The sequence below is a fragment of the Ruditapes philippinarum genome, unplaced genomic scaffold, assembly GCF_026571515.1.
Source record: "Ruditapes philippinarum isolate M1 unplaced genomic scaffold, ASM2657151v2 ctg1767_1_1_1_1, whole genome shotgun sequence".
NCBI lineage: Eukaryota > Metazoa > Mollusca > Bivalvia > Venerida > Veneridae > Ruditapes > Ruditapes philippinarum.
In genome coordinates this window covers 232,411-255,547 of record NW_026855146.1, presented here as the reverse complement: position 1 = coordinate 255,547, position 23,137 = coordinate 232,411, and the positions used below count along the sequence as shown (strand labels likewise).

The 23,137-nt window shown below is 34.7% G+C and overlaps 2 protein-coding genes across 2 annotated transcripts in view; one reads left to right on the top strand and one right to left on the bottom strand.

The window, feature by feature from the left end:
- The first annotated feature begins 5,320 nt into the window (after positions 1-5,320).
- LOC132742263 (piggyBac transposable element-derived protein 3-like) lies at positions 5,321-7,222 on the top strand. The gene is made up of 3 exons (XM_060730619.1): positions 5,321-5,407; positions 5,618-5,855; positions 6,002-7,222. The coding sequence occupies exons 1-3, from the start codon at positions 5,391-5,393 to the stop codon at positions 7,220-7,222; spliced, it is 1,476 nt and encodes a 491-aa protein (XP_060586602.1). The 5' UTR covers positions 5,321-5,390.
- Positions 7,223-12,459: 5,237 nt separating this feature from the next.
- Positions 12,460-23,137, bottom strand: part of LOC132742272 (protein CEPU-1-like) — a 74,116-nt gene continuing 63,438 nt past the window's right edge. Inside the window, exons 7-9 of the mRNA XM_060730629.1 lie at positions 21,712-21,844; positions 17,810-18,004; positions 12,460-17,373 (exon numbers count right to left, since the gene is read on the bottom strand). Of these exons, the coding sequence (XP_060586612.1) occupies positions 17,282-17,373; positions 17,810-18,004; positions 21,712-21,844 (420 nt within the window). The 3' untranslated portion in view covers positions 12,460-17,281. The remainder of the gene's footprint in view (positions 17,374-17,809; positions 18,005-21,711; positions 21,845-23,137) is intronic.

The window sequence follows — 23,137 nt, the reverse complement described above, 5'->3', positions numbered from 1 at the left end:
CAAAAAATCATTTATGTTCATTTTTTATGACAGCTACACTTTATCATTGCATATCATGGCTACTTCCTTTACAAGACACTTAAAAAAGAATTTTAAAAAAGTTGCCTCGACTTGGATTTGAACTCCAGACCTCTCACACACTAAACGAGCGCGTTACCCCTGCACCACGGAGAAGATATATAAACGTTGTCTGAATAAAATCTAGTCATTCTAAATTTAGAACTTCCATTGCATTCCAGGTTTGTAATCCTTATTAATTTCGAGGTATTTGGTTGAGGATAAACCTGTTGTTTAAAATTGAAGTAAATAATTTAGCGAAAATCTTCTCGCCCAAACAGTCCGACATGTAGAATCTATATATTCCACTACTCGGCAGTCAGATTTATTTGTGTAGTATTCGGTAATCGACATCGCTAAAAATAGCATTTTCATTGATTAAAATCAAATTCATCCGCGTAATTTGTGATTGTGCATTTATTGACAATTCTATAAGACAACGCTACTTTTAAACTTTGAATGCGTTGTAATTTGTTGGATACTTGTAACAAAATAAAAATATTTCTTTCTTTTAAATCGCTAGTTTTAAGCTGTTTTGGGAACTACTTGTTGTTAGGTTTGTCGGGAAATTCTGTGTCAGAGATTGAATGTCAGCTATGTATTTACTGACCTTCGGTCAGAAAATACAAAAAGCACATTTAGCATGTTTTAAATTAATCTGTAAAACAAATTCATTCAAGTAAATCAAAGATGAAAAATAATCTTTTAATGATGACATTGAAATATACATGTATTATTAATATTAACAAGCAAAAATCTTAAATGCTTTCTAAATGTCACTGATTTACAGTTTCACTAATGGTTATTATCACTTTGTCCAATCTTTTCCACAGTAAAACTTCTTCGGTTCCATCTCCCTACCTGACCTAGTGATTGTAAATGGTTTCGATTTACCTGGCACTTTTGCAGGAGATAGGGACTCTGTAGGGGTATTTTGACTTGTTCGTTCACTTAAAATATATTTCTGGGGTTCAAGAACTTGCAATTCTATCAAATAACCAATATTAATGATAATATCCAAATATACCCCCTATATACTGTTTATTTATAGTATATAGGGGGTATATTTGGATATTATCATTAATATTGGCCTTTTGGAAAACCTAGCTAAACGCCGTTTTCGTTACGTTACGGATTTAGCCCTAATTACAAGTACGGTACATATTGGTCTCAACCCGGTACGGAATTAGACCGGACCCATTGTAGAAAGTAGTTCTTTAAAATTTTGAAGTGGCCCAATTTAAGTCATCTCTGGTTAGATTGGTCATAATTAAAGTGTATTTATTGCATGTGTGTAGTTTTTGTGTGTTATATGATGAGTTTAAAAGTTGTTTTTTGTGTATTCTCCAGGAACTCATTTGTTGGCGGAATGATTAAAGATCATTAAAGACCCACCAGCAGTCAGTAGTTTTTAAAGTGGTGAATTTAAACTGTGTTACAACAGAATGAAAATTTCTGAAAAAAGGAGATGGCTAACCTATTATATTTTGGGCCTCATTTGACTTACATAGTGTTGATGTTTAAAGTTGAAGACAGTATATAATTCATCAAGAACAGTGGAATCCAGAATTAAGCCTCAAATGTGACTGATTTACTATAGAACAAAGAATACGAAAATTCACCAGGCCGACACCAATTACTATACGTGATATTTCTATTTATCATTATTTTACCGTTTGAGGCGGAAAAACTTGATGTGTTTGAAAAAATTATCAATGTTCCTTCAATATCTATCTCAAATTTTGCAAAAAAATAAATTGTTTATATAACAAGAGGGCCATGATGGCACTGAGGTCGCTCACCTGTACATAGCACCCCCGCACCCATAAGAAGATGTTTCATGCTAAACATCTAAGCTCTAGCTCATTGGGCTTTTTAAAAGAAGATTTTTTTTTAAGTTTTTACTATACACATATAGTTAAAAACAATGACACCCCTGGGGCGGGGCCAGTTTTGACCCCAGGGCTTTTATTTGAACAAACTTTGTAGACACTTACTAGAAGATGCTTCATGCTTAATATCTTAACTCTAGCTATTTGGGTTTTTCCAAAGAAGATTTTAAGTTTTTGCTATACACATATAAGGAAAATCAATGATCCCCTGGGCGGGTCCAATTTTGACCCCAGCGCTTTCATTTGAACAAACTTTGTAGACACTCACTAGAAGATGTTTCATGCTTAATATCTGAACTCTAGCTATTTGGGTTTTTTCAAAGAAGATTTTTTAAGTTTTTGCTATACACATATAAAGGAAAATCAATGACCCCCGGGGCGGGACCAATTTTGACCCCAGGGCTTTTATTTGAACAAACTTGGTAGACACTCATTAGAACATGTTTGATGCTAAATTTCTTAGCTCTAGCTCTTTGAGTTCTTTAAAAGAAGATTTTTTAAGTTTTAACTATATGCATATAGGGAAAATCAATGACCCCCTGGGGCGGGGCCAATTTTGACCCCAGGGCTTTTATTTGAACAAACTTGGTAGACACCCATAAGAAGATGTTTCATGCTAATTATCTAAGCTCTAGCTCATTGGGCTTTTTAAAAGAAGATTTTTTTAAGTTTTTACTATAAACATATAGTTAAAAACAATGACACCCCTGGGGCGGGGCCAGTTTTGACCCCAGGGCTTTTATTTAAACAAACTTTGTAGACACTTACTAGAAGATGTTTCATGCTTAATATCTAAACTCTAGCTATTTGGGTTTTTTCAAAGAAGATTTTAAGTTTTTGCTATACACATATAAGGAAAATCAATGACCCCCTGGGCGGGGCCAATTTTGACCCCAGGTCTTTTATTTGAACAAACTTTGTAGACACTCACTAGAAGATGTTTCATGCTTAATATCTAAACTCTAGCTATTTTGGTTTTTTCAAAGAAGATTTTTTAAGTTTTTGTTATACACATATAAGGAAAATCAATGACCCCCGGGGCGGGGCCAATTTTGACCCCAGGGCTTTTATTTGAACAAACTTGGTAGACACCTATTAGAACATGTTTGATGCTAAATATCTTAGCTCTAGCTCTTTGAGTTCTTTATAAGAAGATTTTTTAAGTTTTTACTATATGCATATAGGGAAAATCAATGACCCCCTAGGGCGGGGCCAATTTTGACCCAATGGGCTTTTATTTGAACAAACTTGGTAGACACTCATTAGAACATGTTTCATGCTAAATATCTTAGCTCTAGCTCTTTGGGTTCTTTAAAAGAAGATTTTTTAAGTTTTTACTATATGCATATAGGGAAAATCAATGACCCCCTGGGGCGGGGCCAATTTTGACCCCAGGGCTTTTATTTGAACAAACTTGTTAGACATTCACTAGAAGATGTTTCATGCCAAATATCTAAGCTCTAGCTCTTAGGGTTTTTTAAAAGAAGATATTTAAAGTTTTTTCTTTCGGTTGCCATGGCAACCAGAGTTCTGCATGGAATTGAATTCTTTGAACAATTTTTAAAGGTGACCACCAAAGGAACATTCCTGTGAAGTTTGGATGAAATTGGCCTAGTGGTTTATGAGGAGATGTCATTTAAAGTAAAAGTTTACGGACGACGGACGGACGACGAACGGACGCCGGACGAAAAGCGATCACAAAAGCTCACCCTGTCACTTTGTGACAGGACTTGGTGAGCTAATAAAATTATATAAAATTAAAACCTTTCGTAGTGGCATCTTCCATAATAATAATATGTATATATATTCTGCGTAAACTTATGTGTTAACTTTATTTTATTTCTTTATTTTTTTTTTTGCACGGAATTATTCATACAATGGTATTTAATCATTTTCTTAAAAAGAAGTAATTGTTTTATTTCACTTTATCCAAAAAATACCAAAAACATGCAGATCGTTATTACACGCCATTTATGAATGATACAGACGGTCGACATTATAGAAGAACAGAAAGTGTGTGTTATTATGCATTCTAACACGACCTGCATTTTTTCCCTATTGAACATAGAATAACCGAAAGTGTGTGTTATTATGCTATAAAATCACTGTTTGGCGTTTTATATTTAGACATGTGACGTAATCATTATACACGTGACGTAACCACTAAAAATGTGACGCGCTGACAATAAGTACGGAAGCAAATCAGGCGTAATTTAGCTTATTATCATGTACTTCAGCATTTATTTGTTGATGTCGTGTTAGAATCGAAATAATATATCCAAAATCAGTGATTTTATTGCTTGATAACATCACTGTTTGTCGTTCGGATGCGCATCGTTATATCACTCGGGCTACGCCCTCGTGATATAATTCCCCGCATCCGAACTCCAAACAGTGATGTTATTGAGCAATAAAATCACAGTTTGGGATATATTCACTTATTCTATTTGATAGCTAACGTTCAAAAAGTATATAGAATCTAAGGGAATTTTTTTATCCATAGACTTAATTGATAACACATTCGATACCAAAATTTTATGACGGAAGCTATTGGAAATGTAATGTTCGAGACTGTCGCCATTTTGGATTATTCGTGTTTGAGCTAGTGTAACCCCAAAAACCTATACAATTCGGCAAAAAATTAATTTGTGCAGGAGTATGTATGTCTCCTTATCTGTTTTCGAAGCTTGACCCACTTGAAAAGACTGATCTTTGTCATATGTAGAATGTTTTAGAACTGTCGCCAAAATTTACTGGCATCGGTAATGTACGCGACTTGTAAATTAAGTGCCGCACATAACTGAAAATAACTTAGTAATCTAAGTCGTTTATATGTTTATTTACAATTAAATACTTATGCTACTATAGCCAGACTTATCTTTCTTATGATAAATTCTAAGAATTAACCGAGATTCTATTACTTTGACAGCCTGTGCCAGATGATGACTTAAGCATGTAATGTTCGCTACTTAAAAATTAGTACGTTCTATGCACTATTTCCCAATTAAGGAATTTTTAATAAATGATTTACATTTGGAGGGATATATAATAACCAAATCTGAAAGAATTGTGCCCACGAATCTTTTAATATATCTGTATACACATAATGTCTGTAATGTACGCGACTGTAATGTTCAATACAATAAAAATGTAACATGGCTTTAGTATACTTAATTTTCAATTAACCAGGACTTAAACTAGTCATTTTTGTGTTATACATAACCCATTTGCGCCTGTTGTCTACTTTTGTAGACACTAACAGTTATCAGTACACTAGGACCTAATTATGAGCGCACATTTGTTTATCATTGTTATTCTATACTTGTTGTCATGATAAGCGTTAATTGGACTATTTTGCTAGACAAATGCAGACCACTACGTTATTTGCAGTGTGTTTTCAACAAGAATGTGATAAAAATTGCCTTGAAAATATTATTGAAAATGGCTAGCAGAAACAGGTATGTAAAACTTTATATTGTTTTTATTTCATATCATAAAGTATGATTGTTTTATATTGTATAATTATATTTCTGCTCAATTCCTGTTTTATAATTCAGAAATATGTATAAAATGTTTTATGACAGTCAATTTAGATTTTGTCTACAAAAGTAGACAATAGGATCAAATGGGTACGTTTTATCATTATGAAAATATTTTGTTGTTTACAGAAGATACACAGTAAATGAAATCATATCAATGCTTGAGGATGAAGGTAACTTTGAAAGGGCAGATATACATGTTCAACCACCTCCTGTAGATGAACTGACAGATGAAGATAGTGCAAGTGAAGATGAAGAAGTAGGTTACAACAACCTCAGTGGACGTCAGTTAGACCAACAAGCAACAGTGACAGTTATCCGCCTAGATGGACGTCATGTTGTTGATTCAGCATCAGACTCCGATCTAGTTAGTAATAAATAAATAAAATAAATAAATAAAATAAATAAATAATAAATAGATAAATAAATAAATACGAAGCAAGTAAGTAAATAATGTACAGTAAATCCAGTTGAGAATAAGATTTTTTATATTTATCATATTTTATTTTTCAGGAAACTGACCATTCTTCAGATTCTTCTGATACAGATGAATACGAAGTGCCTGCAAATATTGCAAAAAGACCTCAAGTAAGAATTGCACTACGGGATCCAGCTCCGCGTCCCAAACGACCTGCACCAGTAAAGAGAAAGTGGGAAAATAAAGATCTACCTGAGCAAAATAAAGACAGATTCACTTGGCATGGCTCAAATATAGACAAAAGTATATGGCCGCAAACACCAGATGGCATCTTCAACTTATTTTTTGATGATGACGTGATCAACATGATTGTTGAACAGAGTATAAGATATGCTGGTTCAAAAGGCAACCATTCGTTTTCAACTTCACCCCAAGAAATTAGGATCTTCCTAGCAATTCTGCTTAGATCAGGCTATAACACTGTGCCAAGACGGAGACAGTTCTGGAGCCGGGATGATGACGTAAGGAATGAGGCAATAGCTCGTACAATGCCGCGAGACAGATTCGACATATTGGTGCGATATGTACATCTTTGCGATAACAACAATCTTGACAGAGAGGACAAGTTTAGCAAAGTAAGACCACTGCTATGTCTGCTGAATGAGCGCTTCTTGTTATACTTCTTGAAAGGGAAAAACCTTTCAATCGACGAAATCATGATCCCGTACTATGGGCGACACGGAGCGAAACAGTTTATTCGCGGTAAACCAATTAGGTTCGGTTATAAGATGTGGGCGTTAACGACAGCACTTGGATATGTTTTACAATTTGAGCCCTATCAAGGGGCAAACGGCCACCAAACCCATGATCCTGGCTTCCTTGGAATGGGCGGAGCAGTAGTTATGGACCTGCTTTCAGAGCTGCAGAAAAATGATGCATACCATCTGACTTTTGATAATCTATTTACTTCCCTGAAGCTTATGGACCGGCTTACAGATATGGGAATATCTTGCACAGGAACCATCCGTGCCAACCGAATAGAAGATTGTCCTGTCAAAAATGTAAAAGACATGGGAAAAACGCAACGAGGAAACTATGATAAAAGGTATGACGCACACAAAGGTCTGATAGTGGTGAGGTGGAATGACAACAATATAGTGAATGTGGTGTCAAATTGCCATGGAGTTGAACCATTGCAACAAGCAACACGGTGGTCAAAGCAGGCAAAAGCTAGGGTGCGTCTTCCGCAGCCATACCTTATAAAAGCATTACAACCAGACAATGGGAGGTGTGGACAGGATGGATCAAAATGTTGAGAAGTATCGTATCTCTATCAGATCCAAGAAGTGGTGGTGGCCAGTGTTTATGTATTGCATTGACCTTGCGGTGCAGCAAACCTGGCACATTTGCCGAGCTACTGATGCAGGATTGAGGCAACCATTAGATCTGTTAGGTGTCAGACGAGCTCTGGTTACTGTGCTGCTTGCTCAGGGGCGTACACCTGCTGTCAGCCCTGGCAGACCAAGAGGTAGGATGAGGCCATTGTCAAGAAGAATTCCAGACCATATCCGACTTGATGGTAAAACTCATTACGCAGTGCCAGCAAAAGAAGTGCGCTGTTCATTGTGTGGAAAAAAATACAGGACACAATGTTCCAAATGTAATGTTGGAGTGCACAGGAAATGCTTTGAAATGTTTCACAGTGTTTAGGTATTCATACGATCAAAGCCAAAAGACATGAACAATAACAATTCATATTCAGAATGAATTTCAGAGTGAACACTTCTGTGCCTAATGTCTACTTTTGTAGGAAAAGTAATAGAAAACATTGCCTGTATAAACTTTAAGGATTTTTTCAAGTAAAAGTTATCAAATAAACCAACAATAGGTTATCTGGACATATATTCTATATGTGTTTTACATATACCCATTTGCGCCTGTTGTCTACTTTTGTAGACAAAATATTAAAACACTAAAATAAAAAATACAGTACTTATATTTGAAAAATAAACGGATATATGTTATAACTATATGGTTACTATATGTTTTATACATTTCTTATATAAAAATAAAATTCCGGCACAAATGGGTTAATCATAGTTGCAGCATAAATGTAAACATCCTTTGTATTTTTACAGTTATAATCAAATTTTCTTAATTTTGTATAGGTAAGGCTTTAGAATCTAGTAACTGAATATCAGATTCTAGTAACTACAAAAACAAAGATGTAATACGTTTAATATTTATTTTCTTCTAAAGCCAGAATCTGTTTGCAAGGTTTTCTTACTGAAATTGTTTAGATATAGATTATAAGTGATATGCCTTTCATAATAGGTATTGTAATGTTCACTACATTTCGTATCGAACATTACTGAATTATTCTGATGGCAATCTATACATTTGTTAATGTTTTCAGCGATTTTGCTTTTGTTTTGAGAAAATATTCCATAATTATATATTGTTTAAATAAAGTAAATAGGTGTTTGTAATTTAAATGCGTAAATATATATGAGGCAATATTTTTGATTATCATCTAAATCAGTTTCAAACCCCAATAACGTTTCACCGCATTAGCAAAAAAAATACTATTATAAACATACATATAATAACTGAAAATATTATTAGAAACTATTAACATAGTTACTGACATGTTTAAAATATATCATCAACAATATTATACACATGATAGCGTCTACAACATATAACAATGATGTATCAAACATTACACTATTAGTATCGAACATTACACGCAGATCTTGTAAATTTCCTTCATCTCTACAGTCATGTATGGTGAAATCTGTATTAGAAATAAGTAGCAATTGCACTTATAAGTGTAGAAGAGGAAAAGACAATGTTGGCTCTTTGTAATTGAAATATTTAAAACTACGTAGGAAGCACATAATAATTAACAATTAAAATACATTTTATCTCAATATTGGCTAGTAAGATGCCCTTTTTGAAATGTTCTGTTCAAATCTTAAAATTTGATGTAGCCTTAATAATATCAAAGGCACGAATTGTAATATATGTATTGTTATTCTGTACGCTGCATATATGCCCACAATATCAGTAAATATTTTTTATGACATTGATATTAATATAAGGACAGGTATATAACTTCTTTTGTATGCCGGATACATAGTTATACTCGTAATTTAATTCGTTTGTACAATATTATTTACCCATGCTATTAACCTAAGCTTAAATGAACACACTTAATAATATTAAGTTTAAACTTAAAAAATGATTGTATAATAAAATGATAATAATAATAACTATTACTATTACCCACAACGAATATTTTTACTGGATTACGTAATGTCCGAGACAATTGATGTTCTGTCAAAAAGACTCTACCACAAAATTTTAGTCATGTATTTTGTTTGCAAAGTTTTTTTCGTCACGTTATCATTATTGAAGGTAAGGTTTAAACAAAACATAAGAACAAATAAATGGAATCATACAATTAAAATCAATCATCAAAAATTCCACATTTTAAATAAACGTACTTTTGTAGAATTGCTTTTTATTGCGATAACTTTGCAAACTCAAGAAAAAAAATATTTCAAGCGTTTCATAGTGAAATATTTTGTTATTTTATACATGGCAAAAATAAAGTTCTCTGGAGTGGATATGTTTAATATTTCTTATGAAATTCGGAATGTTTTAATTAATAAACTGGTAGTACTTAGCGTACATTACAATTGGATAAATTTTACAACTAGGGTTGCTTCTTTTGCACCTGTCAATATTTTGCCCTACCGGGGGGGCGGCGGGCATACACGGGGCTTTAGACAGAAGACCATTCCTGACAGGCGGGAATTTGACAAACTTATGGAATCCGGGTCCCGGGTAATAGACTTTGGCCGGTTTTTAAATCCCGGGACTCGGGAATTTCGACGCCACAAAATAAAAAAGGGGAGTAACTGCGAAAGGTCAAAAGACGACGGCGATATTTTTATTCGTGTTTTTGAAGTTGCAGACATGAAACTTTTCGAGTTTTTCTACGGTAGAGAAAATTGTGTGATATAAAGGCGAGAAGGTTGCCCCAGAATTGGGATTTATTTGCAAAGGTATACAGGGATTGTATTCTTCATTTGTATTCTACCCAGACACTATGTGGAGCCTAGCGGTTTTCATGTTTGTCATCTGTTTTCGCGAATAGACCCATTTATTTTGCGAGTCTGCAAGGCGTTGGAAATCACATGAAACTGACACATATCTCGTATTAATAATACAAAATCCACAAAAGAACGTTCACTTTGCCTGTAGAATATAAACGATTACAGCAGAAAATGTCGTATCGATTGAGATAATCCCTTTAACTGCAGTATGAATGAACTGATCAAGTGAAACAAAACGGATACTCCCATTATAATATCACACTACAAGCAATATATCACACTACAATCAAACATCACATAATATTACAACATACTAGAAAACCAATTTATGTACACTTAACCTAATAATCAGAATAAGAAAAACATGTAAAATAAAAATGATTATTCAATCATATTTCAATACGACTGACCCAAAGTCCAGCATGCTGCTTGAGCATATATCAGGAGCAGCATCAAATATATTCAACCATGAAAATATGAGTGTAAAATAAATATGTATCAAAATAAAATTCGAAATTTTTTGTGTAGCAGTTGCTGATCTTACAGTCATTGTCGGAAAGCTTATTAGAAAAACAAAAAAACAAAACAAAAAAAATAAACTGACCTAATCGCCCTCTCCAGTCTCCGACGGTCACCGGTCTCCAAAGACCCTTTTCTATTGATTGATTATTATATTCTCGATACAAACGGTTTTTTAAGAAGTTAAATGAAACATCTTTAAATTATTAAAAATCCCCCCACCGCAGGAAACCATTTTAACTTGTCTACTCTAGATGGTTGTTGTGTTTGTTTTGGCAGGTCAAATATTTTAGGAGCTCTGTTAAGTTTTCATTGTGCTGGGTTATAACCTTGGCTGGTTCCAAGTACATGTACTTATCTTTCGAATTGTAACAGAATCTCCGATTTTTAGAGTTTTCATTTTGTGCGCATTTTTAATCGTAATGTTTCGATTAAAATGTGGTGTTTTCAGTAAAAGAAACGCATTTTCGAAATTTGTACTGACATCTTGTGCTTAATTGCAAGTTTGCCAGTCATAAACAATTTCCATCCTTTGTAAAGTTGCATTACGAAGTTGTGCATCTTTTTAACAAGAGCACCGTTAGGCGGAGCATTATATGCCCGAAAGTACTTTAGCTGTGGGTTGATTAATGCTTGAGTTATTGAGCGAAAACTGTTTCCTGTTTAAAGGTGATAGTAACCTTGATCTTTGACCTTGTGACCCCAAAATCAATAGGGGTCTTCTACCCAATATGGACAATCATCCTATGAGGGCCAAATGGAACTTAAGTAAAGCTCCGGAAACCATTTTCACTATTAAGGTAATAGTGACCTTGACCTTTGACCCTGTGACCCAAAATCAATAGGGGTCTTCTAACCAATATGGGCAATCATCCTATGAAGTTTGAATACAGTGGGTTAAATTGAACTTAAGTTATGCTGCGGAAATCATTTTCAGTTTTACGGTAAAAGGGACCTTGACCTTTGACCGTGTGACCGAAAAATCAATAGCGGTCTTCTACCCAATATGGAAAATCATCCTATGAAGTTTGAATACTGTGGACCAAATGGAACTTTCGTTATGCTGCAGAAACCATTTTCAGTATTAAGCTAATAGTGACCTTGACCTTTGACTTTGTGACCCCAAAATCAATATGGGTCTTCTACCCAATATGGACAATCATCCTATGAAGTTTGAAAACTGTTAGCCAAATGGAACTTAAGTAATGCTCTGGAAATCGTTTTCAGTATTAAGCTAATAGTGACCTTGACCTTTGACCTTGTGACCCCAAAATCAATAGGGGTCTTCTACCCAATATGGACAATCATCCTATGAAGTTTGAAAACTGTGGGCCAAATGGAACTGAAGTTATGCTGCGGAAACCATTTTCAGGTATACGGTAATAGTGACCTTGACCTTTGACCCTGTGACCCCAAAATCAATAGGGGTCTTCTACCCAATATGGGCAATCATCCTATGAAGTTTGAATACTGTGGGCCAAATGGAACTTAAGTTATGCTCCGGAAACCAAATTGCTAACGGACGGACGTACGGACAGACGGACGGACGGACGCCAGGGGGTATAACATAATATGCCCGAAATTCTTTCGGGCATATAAAAAACGAATACAATGGTCGAACCAAATTTAATGAGAACAATGGCCGAACGATTTTATTGCCTGTCCTTTTATGTCATTTTTATCATTTAATTATGCTTATGTTTCTCGCTTTGTGTCTTTGAAATCATAGATTCTCAAAAAAAATTCTCATCAGGTCGTCCGTCAACTTCACGCCGCCAGACCGCTAGGCCGCCAACTTCACACATCAACGTTTCACATTTATATCCTCAATAAAAGATATAAAAGATACATTTGATCTTAAACATGTAAATGATATTGAATAAACATATGCATGTATAAAAATTGATACATAGGATTTTAAAATTGTTTATTCAGATTTCAAATTAAATTATTGTACATGCATTTTAACCAAATATGACATAATTATATTCCGTGAAAAGTAACACTTATCACTTGCAAATATATTAAATTCTATAACTAGCATATAAAGTAAATATTATATACATGTACAATTATATATTTATCAAATAGAAATCACCTATCACATATGGAAGAACTATGTTAAGTATTTCTATTTCGTCGTATAAAATACACAGTTAATGATTACTAAAGTAAACATTGTTATTTATTTAATGAAATATACATAAAAAATACAGGTCCAGTCCACGTACTTGGAGATTGCTATATTGCCAATAAAGAAATACAAAGCCATATATTTAAAGGCCCATAATGCCTAAAATGCTATTATTTCTTTTTCTCAAAACATGTTGAAAAGAATTGCCGTCATAATACATTGAATACTAATTTAAAACGATTGCTTTATTTCATGAAAGTAAAGAATAAATAAAACAAGAGCTGTCACCCAAGTGACTAATGCCCCTGAAAAGGTTTCTTCAGCATGCAGGTATTATGAAAAGAAAAGAGAATGAAAGTAACTAATTGCTGAATATTGTTCTTTGTATTATTGTACCTGTAATCTCTAATTGTGATAGCATGGACGCGACAAAATGTTGTTATGAGATAGACATTTGCGCCAAATTATTTCAAAGTCCCTCAATGCATGACAAAGTTACAGTCTGGACATGATTTTTGTGATTTAAGTGGGGACGCACGGACAGACGGACATGAGCCTAAGCTGCGACACATTGTCTTGAAGTGGTAGACATTTGTGACAGGTTATTTTAAAATCCTTCCATGCATGACAAAGTTACAGTCCGGGCATAAATGTGTATCTTCAAACTCTTGTCGAGAGAATTTGAGTACCTTCAAACTATAAGTGTGACCTTGACCTTAAAGGTAGGGACATGGGTCTTTGTAGCGACATGTCGTCTTGATGTGGTAGACATTTATGCCAAGTTATTTCAAAATCCTTCGATGCATGACAAAGTTACAGCCCGGACACACATGTATGTACCTATAAATTGTTATTGTGATAAAGTGAAACTTCAAAATGTTAGTGTGATATTGACCTTTGAGGTAGGGGCGTGATTATTGAACGCGACACATCGTCTTGATGTTGAAAACATTTATGCCAAATTATTTTAAAATCCTTCCATGCACGACAAAGTCACAGCCCGGACTCGATTGTGTGCACCTATTAATTCTAATTGTGATAATGTGATACTTCAAAATATAAAATATAAGTGTCACCTTGACCTTTGAGGTAGAGGCGTAATTCTAGACGCGACACATCGTCTTGATGTGGTAGACACTTATGCCTAGTTATTTAAAAATCATTCGATGCATGACAAAGTTACAGTCCGGACACGAATGTGTGTACCTATTTACTCTAATTACGATAATGTGAAAAATTGTAGTGTGACCTTGACCTTTGAGGTAGGGACGTGGTTCTTGGACGCGACACATCGTCTAAGCGCTTGATGTAGTACACATTTGTGCCAAGTTATTTCAAAATCCCTCAATGTATGACAAAGTTACAGTCCGGACACGAATGAATTGGGGACGCACAGACAGACGGACGGACGGACGATGCGATTATATTATGCCTCCCTTTGGGGGCATAAAAAATCCAGCAGCTCTGAATCAATGAAATCCGCCTTAACAAATAATCTTTATCTGCCTACGCCGCAAAATAAACAAGAGATAAGGCAGTTAAAGGGAGCTCAATATAGCTCTCATCATACAAAATGGTAACACATGTATAAGAGTTTCCTTTCTTTTCGTTAAGATATCATATTTATAGACAGATCTAGGGTAGATTTTTTTTAAAACAAAATTGAGATAATTAGTGACGTAGTGCCTTATACTTTCTCACAATTATTTGTTCACTTGAAAATTGTTTAACTACGTCAAAACTTGAATCTTCATAAAAATAACACAAACATTGATTTATCTGCTAAAAGTATACATGTATAATGCTTGGATAATATATAATACTTGATGACAACAACAATATGAACAACAGTTTAGTCTCTGCATTAAAAAAAAACACACTAAAAAATTGCATGTTTTATCACTCCGTTTATCGTTTATGTAAGTTCATCTGGAATACGTAAGCATGAATACTGATGATACTTAAAACAGTTCTCAGCAAACATAATTCATCGCTTCTCGACGTTATTACAAAGCGCTAAGTATGTGTTTGTAAAATATACTACTCAAAGCACCAAGCTAAGCACATAGCATCGTGCATTCCACAGACACTTGGAGTATAGACCCCGCCCTTCCCCGACCCTGAATATTAAAAACTAAAATTATTATTTATTACAAGAATTAGTTTTAAATTTTTACTTATATTAGTATGAGACAGTTAAGTGTCTAACACGTGAACAAGTTTGAAAAGAATTTCATAACGTTTTTTTACCAACGCTTCAATTTCCTAAAGATACCAAGCTTCGAAATATAAATACATCTGACCTACATGAATTTCAATGACTGGAATGTTTCCTCCACCTAACAGCGGAAAAATCGTAGGGAAACAGAAAATTTCTTTAAAAAATTTTATGAATGAAAGTGTACGTTGTTATCGTATCACACACGTGCGCATGGCCTATATTTTCGGGAGCGAAAATACAAGGTAAACATTAATAAATATAGAACAATTCTATTTCTTTTTACCTTAAGACATTTACATTCATTATTTAAAAATCATTTTACTTGAATTATGTTTCTTTATAATTTCTCGTGGTTATCAAACTGGCTGGATGAAATTCCTCTGGATGTGATGATTCCATGACAAAATTGCACGTGTTTTATTCGTTAGAGAATCATGTCTGGTTCTCGGCATTAAAATGAAAGCACAAAAAATGAAAGTGCTGAAACTCATTCCAGTCGTCTCACATCAAAGGAAATTGTACGTTATCTTTATGAAATTATAATATTTTAGGGACTTTTTTAAACGTTGTCAAAATAGCGGAAAACAGGTTTTATGTTCAAGACATGTGACTAGGTCGTAAAAATAAGCAAAAATATTTTGACGTACGGTTTGCAGGATACAAACAGACATGGTGTATCCAAATGCGGATTAAGAATGGGAGCCTTGCACATAACCCCAAGTGTCTGTGATGCATTCTACACCATATAATGTTATGATATTTACATTGTAAATCGTGTAGTAATGTATCGAGAGTGTACCCTGTGTACACTTAACCTTGAATGACAGGCCATTTCCTCGTGCAAGTAGTGCAAACAAGGTAACCTTGTATTTTGATATTCTTTATTAGACACAGCATACACATACCGACACGTAAAGGGTGTTCATTCTTCATTTTCCATTGAAATATAGAACATTTTAGATTGATTAATGGCGAATGCAAATGTTAAGCAGAGTTGTGGTGGCAGTTGGTATGGTGGAGCAGGGGGGCTCGACATCGTGAGGTTGGTGGGGTGTTTGGTGTGGACCATACGGTTATCACTCGAGCCTGTTAGACCTGTTAGACGACATTGTTGTGGCAGAACAAGGGTGACTTCTGAGGCTGAGGATCGTTTCCTGGTGATCCAGGCACGAAGATACCGTTTTGCAACTGTAACCCAACTTCGTTCAGACCTTCAAAATGCTTCAGGGTGCACACACCATACGTACACGTTTGCATGAAAGTAATCTGCGATCGAGAAGACCATGTATACGAATCCCGCTGTTTAGAGAACACTGCCAGCTCCGATAAGATCGGGCCATGGACCATGTTGGTTGGAGCAGGATGGACTGGTGGTCTGTCTTCTTCACCGACGAGTCAAGGTACTGCCTGTACTTCAGAGATAGGCGTACTAGAGTGTGGCGAAGGTCAGGGGAACGGTTCCATTCAGCAAACATTCCGGAACACGACCGCTATGGCGGCGGATGAATAATGGTCTGGGGTGGAATCAGCTGGGACGTACTGACCTCATTGTCCTCGACAGAGGCACATTGACTGCCCAGTGGCATCGAGATGAGATCCTCAACACCCAGGTAAGGATGTTTGCTGGTGCAATTGGTAATTGGTTCATTTTGATGGATGATAATGCCCGCCCCCATACAGCCAATGTCGTCCAAGAGTACTTGGAAAGACAGGGTTTTACTCGTTTGGACTGGCCGGCCCGATCCCCAGATCTTAATCCCATTGAGCATGCGTGGAAGGAGCTACAGGTCCGTATTTCAGTCCGTCAGGTCCAGCCAAGAAGCACCCAGGAGCTTGGTGCCGCTCTTGCCGACGAGTGGAACACCATCCCACAAGTCGTCCTAAGAAACCTGATAGAGAGTATGCAACGACGGTGCCAAGCTGTCAATGACAACACTGGGTCACATACTCCCTATTAAAGCAAAATTAGTTATTTGCAAAGATTTTTGGGGGCACAAATAAGTTTTTCACAAATTCCATCGTATACGTACGTCTTTAACACAATTTCGTTACAATCAAAACAAATCAACATGAAAACACATTACAATTGGTAACAAATTCCTTAATGATGTTAATAAATCACTATGCCATATATAAGAACAGAATAAACATAATATTTGCTATACAACATAAGATAGGTACAAAAATACTCTTGGTGCTTAGTAAACTTTGAGTAGTATAAAATCTAAAACTCATTTCATCACTTTGTCAATACAAAATCACAAAATGCGTCGATTTTCTCTAAAAAAGTACATCTGGGCAAGGGATTCTTACGTTTCTTGTACCAAAAATCTCAAATTTGACAGAGTTTTACCGAGAAGTTTTGCTTGACAGTGTTTTATATATCAACGTATAAACATAGCATCACATTTATTAACAGCAGTATGTTTCCACTGCAAAACCGAACAGAAGCATTGTCCGCAACAATATCTGAAATGAGACGTAAACAAAATATCTATCTATAAGTTATTTATCTGTGATATAAAAACATTATTCCGATTGAGATAAATTAAATTGCATTGTTCATATTATCACGGTATCTTGTAAAAATATATTACTACAGTACTTGATGCAAGAAATGTTAAGGGTTAACAAAAACGGCATGTAGAAACCTTAAGATATCATCTCAAAACATCGATAGATAGTGCTTCAAAATCTGAAATTTCTGTTTTGACTTTTTTGTATAAAAAGAAAGGAAGACAGAGAAAGAAACAAGGACTACGAAAGAGGTATGACAGAACAGTGATGCGTATTAATATTTCATGTTAAAACTGATCGTTTGATCAGATAGACTCAATATTCATAACATTGACAGTAATGTAACAATACTGTATTTATTATGTCACCTTAAGTCAGTTCATCTTACCTGATTTACCTGGAATGTAACTCACACTATCTAAAGAAGATGACGACAACGATATTTTGCTTGAAGAGGTTTTGTCTAAATATGGCGTTGTAAAATCAGTTATTCTGGTAGTAGTTTTCTGCTTTGTTGTTTTGCTAGGTTTCAGTGTCGCACTCATGACGGTTGATTTTGTATCTACTGTACTTGTTGTTATTTCTAGAAAACAACAGCAAAACACGAAAATAACAACAGCACACACAAAATAACAACAACATCAAAATATCAAACTTTATTTATGCTTTTGAGTGGGTTTACTGATTTATCCATGAAAATTATATTAATTTTGATAGTTTCACAGTAAAATTTATCAAAATATAATTTCACACTTTTCAATGAAGAGAGTACTTTTTAAAGATTTTCCCCATGAGGTACCTCAATTTTATATATGCTTATAATTTCGACATAGCAAGGGTTGTTTAGAGCAATGCAAAGCTACAATTGAAAATAACTTAATTTTGAAACGTAATCAAAAAGATAAAACTTAATTGAATGAATATTCAATTTACCGATCACCAAATTCGTCTCTACTTATTCGTCTATACGTTTTGATTTCATCCATAACAGTCTTATAATTACTCTTCCTTCATCATGCAAAACTGCTCTTGGTGCCATTTGGGCATATTTAGATAGTCTACAAACAATAACTGTAGAAACTGTGTCAAAGCAATGGCAGTCATCTGCCCGAAGGATAAGTAAATAACCCAGCGTTCGTAAGACAGCCTTTCAAACGATTTCACGTTTTCCAAATTCCTAGTCACAGGGACTCGGCACAGTGTTGGGATAGTGTAAAAAAATATACTGTATTTATAATATTGTATATACTGTATTTTTTTGTTTCTAAAAATACTTTTATACTATCCAAACACTGTGCCAAGTGTTTTTTTTAGAAATGGTCGTTGTTATCATTTAAACAAGCGGTCATTAATATTTTTTGTTTAAAATAAATAATATCATTCACATTAAACGTTGATTTTCGAACAGCTCAAGACTTCTTGTATCTATGAGAAATTCGTCTGAAATAAAGGCTACTAGTGGGGAAAGCAGATTTTAAAATTCAAGTTAATATTAAGGAAATTTCATTCAAACATGTTTTATGCATAAAATAAAAAGAAAACTTGTTTGTATGTTGTGTAAAATGTAACAGTATACATGTATTCATTCGTTGCTACGAATAATGTTTTTAAACTCACTCGACAAAATAAAATTTTATCTTACACACAAACAAACAAATATTCCCTATGTCTGTAACAATCCACACTCTAAATATTTTCAGAATTTATTACGGGATTTTGGTTCATATTGTACTCATTTGAGATTACCATAATGAGACCACTTGAAGGTTACATCTTATCTAAATTTTGCTACAGAATTGTCTAAATACTAAACATAGTCACAAAATTTGCTGTAGCGGTTGCAAAGACTTAATTTTAAGGATAATAAATTTTAAGGTTATCCTCCTTGCTTTAGTTAGTTTAAAGATAGTTTATTTCAGTATATGTACAGACAATAATGTACACAATACAAACATGAACTTTGAAAAAGGATTGGGTCCGAAAGCTGAGCTTAATAAGGCCTTCTCCCTATAGATTTACAGTGCATAAAATACGGTATGACAGTATACGTGACTTGCTTGAAATATATCTGATTTTACATTGTTTTTAAAAAGTTAGTCAATTTTTTTTCTAACATTTAGTTATAATATAAAGCAAAAATATATACCAAAAAGAATGAGAAAACAAGACTGCATCATTTTGTTATATAAATTTAAAGAGAAATAACGCAAATTAAGATAGAAAGAAATAAAGGAAAATAAAAAAGAAGAAAAAACTGAAATGTGGATCATTCGGATATTTCGTCGGTTTGAATAGAAAGCATTTAGTGATTTGAGCTGACGTGAATATGTTTAAGAGAATCTCCTGCTTTCTCGGATGTATGTACGAACGGCTTCAAACAGTCTTCTGTTTGCATCATCACTAAAGTTTGGGTCTCCATTTAATAAGGTTTGGAGAGTTGCTGAACAAATAGTAGATATAGTGTTAAGAGGCACTGCTGTCAACATAGCGTTGACATTCAAAGAAAAAGTGGTAATTACTTTCCACTATGCCACACTGACAAAAAGGAGATGGAGAATATTTTTCTTAAAAAGATGCTGATTTAGAGAACTACATGTACATTCTACGAAGTCGAGCATGATAGATCTTCCATTTTCTATCGCCTTCATAGAAATAAATCGGACAACTAGAGCTGATTCGTCTCAAATGGGATTTGAAAGAGAACAGTGAACGTAAATTTTGTACTTCAGTTGGAAGGGCGTTCCATTTAATCAGAGCAGTTGATAGAAAGCATTTTGATAAAGAGTTGTTCGTGTTCGAATAGTCTGAATATTTGTAGCATTGCGTAGATCGTACCTTAAATTTTCACCTACAGTAGGTGGAAGTAAAGAACACAAGTAATCTGGTGTTAAGCCATTTTTAAGGCATATTATGTTATACCCCCTGACGTCCGCCCGTCCGTCCCACAAAATTCAAACTTCATAGGATGATTGTCCATATTGGGTAGAAGACCCCTATTGATTTTGGGGTCACAAGGTCAAAGGAAAAGGTCACGATTACCTTTAAACTGAAAACAGTTTCCGGAGCATAACTTAAGTTCCATTTGGCCCACAGTGTTCAAACTTTATAGGATTATTGTCCATATTGGGTAGAAGACCCCTTTTGATTTTTGGGTCACAAGGTCAAAGGTCAAGGTCATTATTACTTTAAAACTGAAAACAGTTTCCGGAGCATAACTTAAGTTCCATTTGGCCCACAGTGTTCAAACTTTATAGGATTATTGTCCATATTGGGTAGAAGACCCCTATCGATGTTGGGGTTACAAGGTCAAAGTCAATGTTGCTTTAAAACTGAAAACAGTTTCCGGAACATAACTTAAGTTCCATTTGGCCCACATTGTTCAAACTTTATAGGATGATTGTCCATATTGGGTAGAAGACCCCTATCGATTTTGGGGTTACAAGGTCAAAAGTCAAGGTTATTATTACTTTAAAACTGAAAACAGTTTCCAGAACATAACTAAAGTTCCATTGGCCCACAGTGTTAAAACTTCATAGGATAATTGTCCATATTGGGGAGAATACCCTTTTTGATTTTGGGATCACAATGTCGAAGTTCAAGGTCACTATTACCTTAAAACTGAAAACAGTTTCCGGAGCATAACTTAAGTTCCTTCTGGCCCAGTATATTCAAACTTCATAGGAGGATTGCTATTTGAAGGAGGTAATACTTGATTAATTCTCATGTCTTACAAATGATTCATCCTTACTAAAAAAACATTTTCGGGCATATAATGCTCCGCCTAGCGGTGCTCTTGTTCATTTTATAAAGTAACATAAGCATATGATTATTTCTTCGAGATTCTAAGGATTCCCAAGGAACTTCACTATGTAGTTGAACCAATGATACAAGTTTTGTAGCACCGCACACAATACGAGAGGCTTCATTTTGAATCTTGTCAAGCTCGAGTTTCTCATATTGTGTGCAGTTTAGATAGACAACATCGGCGTATTCCAAAATCGGTCGGATGAAAGTTAAATATATCACTTCAAGAGATCTGCGGTCAAGCTGAAACTTCAATTTCCTCATAATGTGTATCCTCTTCCAGGCTCGTTCGGTAATATAGTTACTGTGACAATTCCAAAATGCCTCGTTGCTTTGACTCTACACTACATCTTAAAAGAAGAATCATCTACTGATCGATTGATTGATTGACTGACTGACTGACTGACTGACTGACTGACTGACTGATTGATTGATTGATTGAATGAATATTCATAAACCTACGAACTGACCGACTGTAAAGCATACCTGTTACAGAAATAACTTCTGAATCGGAGCCTGCTTGATTTATCGCAAAACATATGTAGTCACCGAAGTCCAACCTTTCTAAATAACTAATTTCCAGATTATGTGATTGACTTCCATCTGATTGCTCGAATTCCTGAAACAAAACATAATGTCTTAACGTTGTGAAAATTTGATGAAAAAAAAAACAACAAAACAGAAACAACTTGCTTATCTTTAATTGATTTTGCAAACAAAATTACATAAATTACATAACAAGAGGGCCATGATGGCTCTGAAATCGCTCTCCTGAAAATAAAACTCTCCATGACAAGGAACAAGTAATATTGTTATCTATGAACAAAAGATTTCACAAAGTTCATATATGTATCTCAAATAGTGCAGAGAAAAAACAATGACCCCCGGGGCGGGGCCAAATTTGACACAATGGTTTTTATTTGAAAAAGAACTTGGTAAACACTCACTAGAAAATGTTTCATGCGTAATATCTAAGCTCTAGCTCTTTGAGTTTTTTCAAAGAAGATTTTTTAAGTTTTTACTATAGACATATCAGGAAAATCAATGACCCCCTTAGGCGAGGCCAATTTTGACCCCAGGGTTTTTATTTGAACAAACTTAGTAGACACTCACTAGAAGATGTATCATGCCAAATATTTAAGCTCTAGCTCTTTGGGTTTTTTTAAAAGAAGATATTTTAAGTTGTTTTTTTGGTTGTCATGGCAACCAGAGTTCTGCATGGAATTAAATTCTTTGAACACCACCAAATGAACATTCCGTGAAGTTTAGATGAAATAGGCTCAGCTAAAAGTGAAAAAAATACATGTAGTTCACCATATCTCGTTGTACAAGGAAAAATTCATGTACAGAAAAATAAATCTGCATGATAGTAACTATCTCAGTACCTCTGTACAAAATCAAAATAACCGTTACTTGAATGCTGAATAGTTTGACATATCAATCTAAATGCCTAGCTTTTACCAATAGAGTTATATGTGAGCCTAGCTATTACCAATAGAGTTACATGTGAATTATAAATAAAACTTCTCATTGCTTTTAAGTAATAGTTATAGTAAATGAAACGAGTTAGTTACGGGGGTATAACACTGGCGACATCGAGGGATGTTTATTCCAAAAAAGTCGAGGCCGTTAGGCCGAGACGATTTTTTTGCAGAAACATCCCGAGATGTCGCCCCTGCCCGTAATTTACGAGTTTTTGTTTTTGTTTTTTTTCTCTCTCCAACTCTCGATGTATTTTAAGATTACATCCTTATTAAATGTTAAGTATTATTACTTTAATGAAAATATTAAAGTGAAATACTTATGAAATACTTACGATATCTCCTTAATATTGGTCTTGAATTTCGTCTCTTCAAGACCAATAGCTCGATATGGAGGTCGTTTTAGACATAATGACTGAGATCGGTTTAAT

What these genes read in the sequence shown, in the direction of transcription:
- LOC132742263 (XM_060730619.1), top strand. An exon ending in CAGCATCAGACTCCGATCTA is followed by an intron (nt 5,856 to 6,001) that starts GTTAGTAATAAA and finishes TTTATTTTTCAG; the next exon opens with GAAACTGACCATTCTTCAGA.